The sequence below is a fragment of the Vicia villosa genome, unplaced genomic scaffold, assembly GCF_029867415.1.
Source record: "Vicia villosa cultivar HV-30 ecotype Madison, WI unplaced genomic scaffold, Vvil1.0 ctg.001122F_1_1, whole genome shotgun sequence".
NCBI lineage: Eukaryota > Viridiplantae > Streptophyta > Magnoliopsida > Fabales > Fabaceae > Vicia > Vicia villosa.
Window position 1 is genome coordinate 233,228 of NW_026705489.1, and position 8,864 is coordinate 242,091.

Consider the following 8,864-nt stretch of genomic DNA (forward strand, 5'->3'; position numbering starts at 1 on the left):
AAAAGCAACATAACTTTTTTTTACAGAAAATTGATGCATAATGTGAGCAATGCAATGGATAAAGATGACTATTTACTTGAAATTCAGTCTTCTCTTGCTCCCTTTGATTTGTTGCACCAAAAAGTTGGAGCTTTGGAGTGAAAAATGATATCGATGAAGTAGGGTTTTTTAGGGTGGTGAGAGTGAGTGTTGAAGAAGAAATGTGATAATGGGGGAATGATCACGTTGGTTCAAAATATATCAGATACTTTCGTAGGTACATCTACGGAATATTCTGGCACTAAGTCATTCCGTAGATGTATCTATGGAACAATCCCTAAACTAAATTTATTTGTAGTTTTTGCTAACATACACTAGTTTAAAATGTTTCCGTAGATACACTTAGAAAAAAACCAATTTTTTTATAAAAAAAAAAGATGTTAACTGATGTACATCTACGGAAAGCATAAGGTATAATAGGAATGTTGTCTGATACCTAAAAGATCCAAAAGGATGTAATGAAATATTCTCTAATTAAATTTATGTTATTAATTTTTTAAAATTCTTGGTTCCAGATCTGTTGAGATTTGCAGGTTTCAAGATTTCGTTTGTCTCCACTACGTCAGAGAATTTTGGTTTCTTCATATTGTTGTGGTGTGTGGATTCTAGCTCCGGTTCGAGTTTATCACCCCTACGGTCTTATTTTCCGTTTCAGTCGACTGTGATTAATTTCGAACTATGTGGTCAGAAATGACCGTTATTACTTACCGCTATTTGTGAGTAAGTTGTTGGTTAATGAAGTCGTTATCGTGTTGACGGTCGATTTCATTCTCCATTTTCAAAATCTGAGTTTAGTGATTGTCTATTCATATATCATTTTTTTTTCAATTTGGTTTCACGCCGAAAGTGATTCGCTAGATTGTACATGTGATATATGGATGTATGTCTCTAATTCTTATTTACCTTAATATTTGGTTAGACCATCTCCAATGGTGCAACTCATTTTTAAGTTCTTTACGGGTCACACCAGCCATATCATCTCAAAATAATTTATTTAATTTTTATTTTATTGGTGTAACTCTAATGGGTCCCACAATTTTACCTCATAAATTAATTTGATTGGGTACCACAAATTTTTACTAGTTGCATTGCAATGCAACTCTACTGCAAATTGTTTCAATATTTAATTATTATATTAATGTCCAGCTTAGAGAACTCAAAGAAAGATATCACCATTGGAGATGCTCTTAGGCTCTATCAATGTTTTAAAATACGGACCGGTGATCGACTCGATCATGATACTGGGTTAATGGGTCATTGGTCAAACCACATGACTATTAACCTGGTATTTATTAAAACATATAATACAATTTAATATTTAAAAATCATGTATATAATATTTAATTATTTAATTTAAATTATATTTATTTATTTATTTATTTATTTTAAATAAATCAACTTTAAGTTATAGTAATTATAATGAATTTGCTAACTTTGACATCAAATTTTATGTAGTCCGGTGTCAATTACTACTTTAATTTCAAAGTTATTTAATTATCTTGCAAAACTGATCATTGGTTTGTCCGATTTGATGATGTCATACCGGATTAACTGCATATTTGGTTCAATAACATAACCGAACCGCCTTGGCTACTAGTTTGCGGTTGAACCGATCGGACCGACCGGTCCGATCCGAGTTTTAAAACACTGGGCTCTATATCCCCTTAATATTTTGTATTGCTGTTTTTTATTTTATTGGATTTCTAGTTGATTAAAAAAAAAACATAGGTACTATCATTCAATTCAACTTTACCGTGTTCTTCTTTCTTCTTTTTATATCTAATGAGAGTAATGACATGTTAATATCGTGACCATTGAAAGTGGAGTGTGCTATCCACAAGTCCATCAACACGTGTAACTAACACTTCACTTCTCTTTTGTTATCTCATCCACCACCAACCCATTCCAAACCCAACAACTTTTGAACACAAACAGAAATCTACACCCTATTCAATGGAATCTGTTCTAAGTCAAGCTGGTGTAGTGTTTTGCCAAAAGCCACGTTTTGGTGAGACAAAAAATGGATTCTTAGGCACCAATTTCAACAACACATGTTCCTTTGGTAGGAGAGTTAGGAGTATGGTGGTTGTGAAAGCGGAAGCAGGGGGTGTGAGTAGTATAAATCCAGATGTGAGGAAGAATGAAGAAAAGGTTGTTGATTCTGTTGTGCTTAATGATCTCTCTAAGCCTGTTACTCCTTATTGCAGGTAAAGGTTCAGTTTTTTTTAAGATTTTGTTTCTGGTTAATTGTATCATTGTGACCCTTGATTTGTGTGATTGTTAGTATGTTGGTTGTGAAATTAACAGTTTATTGGTTGAAATTTGGGATTTAGGGTTTGATTTGGGATCTAGATTTGGATACCAAAATTTAGAAGACTAAACATGTTTAATCAAAATTAGATGAATATTTGTAAAGGGTAGTTTCTGAATGTTATTGTTATTTGATTACTCAAGAAACTTGCTTTTCATGTTTTGAAGTTATGGACGTTAGCAATAATTCATTAGCCTATGTTTGGATATATCATTAAATGAATGGAATGAAAACAGCAAAGTGGAATGTAGCTGAACAAAATGAATATTCTATTGTATGTTTTGGAAATTTTAGGACTGAATAAGGCAAAAGATTTCTTCCGTCCAAAATCAGAGGGGAAGAAATATACTAGAAAGTGATGGAATGAAATCAAATCCATATCATTTCATTTCGCTCCATCCGATTTTAAATGATCCAAACAATGAAATATCACTCCATTTTATTTCATACCACCCCGCTTTATTTGATTCCATCAATCTAAACAAAGTCTAACACATATAAGTTAGACCGTCTTTAAGTTTTTAAAAGTTCTGTTTTTGTTAGTTAGTCACAGTTAAACTATAGTAAAACAAATATGGCTCTATTTAGTTACGGATTAATCGTAGCAAATCTGTTATGAAGCTATATTTAATTATGATAAATTTTAGTCCTTGAACGGATCGTTTTACCCACGCTCAAAGATGATCTTGCATATAAGACAACATTTGTGCCTTTTTCAACCTTCTTGAATTTTGTAGTTTGAAAAGTAAAGCTTCTAAGTGTTTTATCAAATGGAAAGTTTTTCATGTTTAAATTACAAAATATCTTAATCTTTTTGTCTTTTTTTTGGGGTGCTTTGTTGCAGATGTTGGAGATCAGGAACTTTTCCTTTATGTGATGGAAGCCATGTAAAGCACAACAAAGCCACTGGAGATAATGTTGGGCCTCTTCTTTTGAAAAAATAAAATTAAGGATTTTTACTTTTGCTATCAGAGAAGTTAAATTTTCAGAGGTTGTTTATGTATCAGACTTTAATACTATTTCAATGTTTAGAAATAAAATGTGGCCTATATTTCTTTAAGCCTATGTTTGGGTTTTTAATTAAATCATGGTAGCAACCTACGTTTTCTAAAAGCTACATATACTTGCTTCTGTAAACCACGGTAGGAATGGCTTGGATCGTGCGGTTGCGGCAATCCACCTAGTTTCCAAACAGAGGCTAAATTAACTATTGGTCCCAAATTCATATTTTAGTTATTTTTGACCTATATGAAGACTTTAAACAAGATAAATGCACAATGATTCATTTAAACAATAACTTTTCAAACAAGAATAGCAAGTTACAAAAATAGTTGCTCTATAAATGAACTCAGAAATCACCTAGAAACTCTGCAATCTAGTAATGAACTCAAGTTTGAATCATCTAGTCCAAATATAAAATATTAAAGCATATGGTTTGATGAACTCAAGTTTGGATCATCTAGTCAAAATATCAAAAATTAAAGCAAATGTTTGATGAACTTAAAGATGATATTGTCTCCTACTTGGAAGATAATATTTAAAGTTTCCCTCTTAAAGAATCATTTTGAAATTATGACAATTTCTTAGTAATAGTACAAGAAGTGCAAATTAGTACAAGTTATGCATTCTATAGATACATTTTAATCGATGCAAATGAAATACAAGAGTTTACAAGAATAACATTTATTGACAAATCAAGCACTATTGAAAACTTCAGTTACAAAAAGCCAAATGAACCAAGATTTCATATACTTTCTAGTAGAAAATTTTTCACTTTTATTTGAAAAAATTCTGTATCTTCTATTTTAAGAGTTATCTTATAAATATGAGTATTTTTGTTTTATTCTAAATTAGTGATACTTTAAAGGATTTGTTTAAGCTAGAAATTTTGAGAAAACAAATGACTTAGTGAAATCAATATTTTTTTTTTTTTTTGGAAAAATTTAGGGTATAGTTAGTTTGACAACATATGTTGTTATCATTTTGATTATAGTTGAAAATACTTCAAGATTGAAGATATTAGATGAAGTTATCATAGTGATGAACTAAGATAAATCTTAGTGTCACTCTGTCTTTATTTAATAACATTTAATTATTTAGTTTGAGTTATTTTATCTTCTATCTCAATCAAGTTTTAAAAGGAATTATTTTATTTTTATAAAAGTAATATAATGTCTTAAACTTGTAACTTGTAGTGCAAGTTACCTCTATGCATTATTGTACCAAATAAGTGTAACTTGCTGCTGAAAGTAATTAGTTTGAGTTGTTTTAGTTAGTTAAGAATTGAAACTTACTATGTATAACCAGTAACTAATTTAATTTCATTAATTCATTTCAACCAATGCAAGTTTGTTACAACTTTTTTTCTCTTTTCATTCATTTCTTCATCATGTTTAAGTACTTTGGAATGGAATAAATTTCATTGGGCCACTGAGGAGAGTAATCCACAATTAGAACGGCCCAAGGAAAACGTGAAACGGAAGCAAAAGGAAAGGGGCACGCGTGAGCTCGAGTCACCCAACCTGAGACTGGGCTACCCAACGAGAGTTCAGGTCACTCAACACGAATTAACATCCAACATTTGGTAATTTCTCTTAAACGTGGTGTGTGAGATGTTCCTAAAAGGGTTGTTTTTTTATTTCTTCCAATTAGAGAACCGTTCTTCCTATTCTCGGGGAAGAACGAGTCTTCATATCCTTCGCCATATCAAAGTAGTTAGGTTTGAACCAATTCATCATATGTAATCTAACCTACGGATCACAATATAAATACCCCAATACCTAGGGTTAGAGAAAGGGTTCACTACTTTCCCACATAGTTAGTATATCTAACCCCTCTTGCGATCGCGTGAGAATGACCAACGTCATTTTATTTTATGCAAGTACATTTGACGCCCACTGTAGAGCCTCGGTAAAACTAACATAGGCCACACTTACATTCATCCTTCAGTTGCCTCAATCACCTTTTCAATATGGTGACACGACAAGGAACCACAATAGCTAATAGTAGTGCTAGTAGAAAAAATGAGGTCATATAAGAGATGCAAACTGTTATGGAGGAGATGCGCCGCCATAACCAGACCTTAGAAGACAATATCTTAAATCTTCCAGCGACACTGTGATAACAACATGCCCGAAAAGATTGAGATCATGGACCCCAACCCTCTTCTAACAAAATGGGGGGGGGGGGCTCTAGTGTCAGAGAACTTCAACCCCTCATGGGCGATTAAGTTTAACGGAAGGAGCGATCATAGGGAGCACGAAACTTCGATTAATTCCTAGACGTACGGCGGCCATAATTGGTGCCATAGATTATGTGAAATGTAAGCTCTTGTTTAACACTTTCAAAGAAGCGATAGTGAGGTTATGATTGAGATTATTAATTTCTAGGGGATCAGTAAGTACAATAAGGTTATAAGGGGGATACTTAATTTTTAGGGGATAAGCATTTAGGACATTTGAGTTCTCATATTATTTTTTATAATGGAGAATCTCCACCATCAAGCTCATTCATTATGTTCTTAGAACTATTTTCCATGTTTTTCATAGTGAATATAAGAATAATAAATAAAAAATATAAGGTAAATGGACTAGAAATGGTGCTTGAATAAGAAGTGAAACAAAAGAACAACTAAGAGCAAAAGGAACTTGAGAATGATGATGAAACAAGGACAATAGACCAAAACAAGAGGGAGGGATGGCAAAATCAGAAATATAGGAGAAGAAGAAAGGATTTACAAAGAAATTAAAGATTTCGGTTATGAGAGGGAACGAAAATTTTTTTGAAAGGCCAACACCCATCTTTATATAATGGAGTTAGACGAATCGAATCAACATTGCAGAATGAAAGAAAATGGAAGATGAAGATTCAACGGATAAGTTACACCTCGACAATGTATCAACACTTGAGTGCACTCGAGTACTCTAGGGGGAAATGCCACGCCTTAGCCTATGAACCAAGGGTCGCATGGGAAGAAAAACACAAGAAACACCTCAATGATGGAACTAGAATTTAATGGAGTTATCCCCAAAACCACTTCCACTTCTCAACATAACATTCGAGCTAAAGGTACCTGACCTAATCCCTAGGAAAACTTCCAGTATATTACACCACAGGAAGTCTTGGGGGGAACTATTTATGACTGACCATAAGCCCAACCCCCCATAGGCCCAATTATCGCCCATTGTATATATACCATGACGAGAGCAATAAAAAGGTATGATTCTATTCATAATTTACTCTACCCTTTTGTTACAAATTAACTTGAGTGTTGGAGTGATAACCTTGCAGGTACATCCTACGCAACCACATTGGATTAACTTGCACCACCACTTCAAGAATCCACACTAACAATCTTGATTCTAAAACAGAACAAAAGTAAATCTGTCCACATATTCCACACAAGAAGAAGGTCTGTCAAATGGGTTTAGAATGCTTTCAAATGAGGTGATGAGTAGAAAAAGGGAGATTAAAATACACAAGTGTAAAAATTCAGAGAGACATTAAAATTTCATGAAGAGACACATTACAAGAGAATGTTGATTTTAATAATTTTCCTAACATTCTTAGATCTAGTTCTTCTTTTTTTAGATAATGCAATTTTTTCGAGGTAGCTGAGAAGGAGAAAGGAAATAATTTTTTATGGATTTTGATGTAGAAGAAAAAGATGGAAAATGAATGTTGATGATTTTCAATGTTTTTCTTGAAATTTATTGAATTTACTGTCAGATATGATAGTTAACTGACATATCAATGTGTTTATAATCAATATTCTATATTTAACTAACACGGCAAATGTTTGATGACTTAAATAACTAAATAGAAAAAAGAAAAAGACAAACATCAAAATGGTTAAACAAAAAATAAGACATGATGAATTTGACCTAGAATTTATATATAATGAGCCACTCATGTACTTTATCATTTGTAGTTCAAGTGACAAAAGGTGTTAAAAACATCTTAAATCACAAAAGATGTAGCAGGTGTAAAAGTAGATGCAAATGGTGATGCAAAACTAATATAAAGTTTTATTTTATTCTATCACCTTAATCACATATTGAATAAGGGTATTGGTTGGTAATCAAATGTTGAAACAAATGATTGAGTGAATTCATGTTGAAAAGTTTGTGGCATAGAAAGTGGAAAGTCATGTTGGATAAGGGTAAAAATGCTTCTATCTTACATAACTAACTAGTCTTTTTTTAGGGTACCACACAATCCTTAATTTCCTTAAATAACATCAATACCCCTCAAAGTTAAATAGATTAGAGATTGTCATATGTAAAAGATTAGTCACAATCACATATTTCAACATGTCAAGGTTAAATCACATGCTTATCATTTGATTTACATCCGATGATGAATTCACCAGAGAGAAACCACCACACTTATAAGGGAGAAAGCCACCAGATTTACCAGATTAAGAATGAAAGTTATTTTTCACTAAAGGATCATAAGTTTTTTTCATATTAATCACCCATTACTGATTAGTTATCGCACACAGGTCAAAAACGAGTAATATTACGTAGTATACAGAAGTGACACTCGAGTGGTATCGTAAGGACTCAAAGTTAGATTAACCAAACAAATGAAACAAGGGGAGTTTAATGTTTTAGAAACTTGAAACGTAAATAGATTAACTGAAAACAAATATGATGAATGAGTTAAGGGGATTCAATTAGATAAATGTTAATAGAGAAACTTGGCTTCTGACTTATCATTGGTTAATATTTTTCCAATTTCCTAAGCAGATTCAATTCCTATTTAATTACTGCGATCAAACAAGCGTAATTAATACTATATGAATCATGTTCTTAATTTTCTAATTAAGCGCACAGTTAAAGATTACGCGAAAAGTTTTTATAAAAAAAAAAAAAATTACGCGAAAAGTTACGCAAAATAGAAATTAATAAATTAATAAATAAAAAATTAACAAAAAAAGTACAGCATGATTTTTGGTTATGACTAAAACGAACCGAATAATATAATTATAAATTATCCGGTTATAAATTATGAACCAGATTTCCTTAATGCAAGTTATCCGATTGCTGTGATAAGTGAATCAGATTTCATGAATGCAAGTTAGCCGGTTTAGAAAATTAACATATCAGATTTCTACTGTTTAAGTTATCCGGTTCGTAATGGTGGGATACACAAGTGTCAATTTAAATGACTTAGCTGAATAGTAAAAAATAAAGCTTAAAGTAAAATTAACAAAGTAAAATTTTCGTAGTCTCATTGTACTTAGTTAATGTCGGCCCTCATTGAGAATATTGGTGCCGACATAGCTTTAATCTTAAGCATCTGCCTTGAACCTCAATGTCTCAAAAGAAAAAGCACATAAATTTTCATCACAATTAATTTTTTCACTTATTTCAATAAGTTCAATTTAATAATGAAACTCGTGAACCACACGAAAATGTACAACAAGTAAAATATTGATAGCATTGAAAACTAAACAAGGACAGGTTACATCACATTCACCCTTTCTTTCCTCCTTAGATATTTATTATTT

At 32.0% G+C, this 8,864-nt stretch overlaps 1 protein-coding gene across 1 annotated transcript; it reads left to right on the forward strand.

The window, feature by feature from the left end:
- Positions 1 to 1,880: 1,880 nt before the first annotated feature.
- Positions 1,881 to 3,410, forward strand: LOC131633386 (CDGSH iron-sulfur domain-containing protein NEET-like). The gene is made up of 2 exons (XM_058904098.1): positions 1,881 to 2,246; positions 3,195 to 3,410. Exons 1-2 carry the CDS (start codon positions 1,993 to 1,995, stop codon positions 3,292 to 3,294), a joined length of 354 nt encoding a protein of 117 aa, XP_058760081.1. The 5' UTR covers positions 1,881 to 1,992; the 3' UTR covers positions 3,295 to 3,410.
- The last annotated feature ends 5,454 nt before the right edge of the window (positions 3,411 to 8,864 follow it).

Bases quoted from the DNA above. Each gene is read 5' to 3' on its own strand.
- LOC131633386 (XM_058904098.1), top strand. From the start codon at position 1,993: ATGGAATCTGTTCTAAGTCAAGCTGGTGTAGTGTTTTGCCAAAAGCCA. The intron at 2,247-3,194 runs GTAAAGGTTCAG...GCTTTGTTGCAG, and splicing joins CCTGTTACTCCTTATTGCAG to ATGTTGGAGATCAGGAACTT.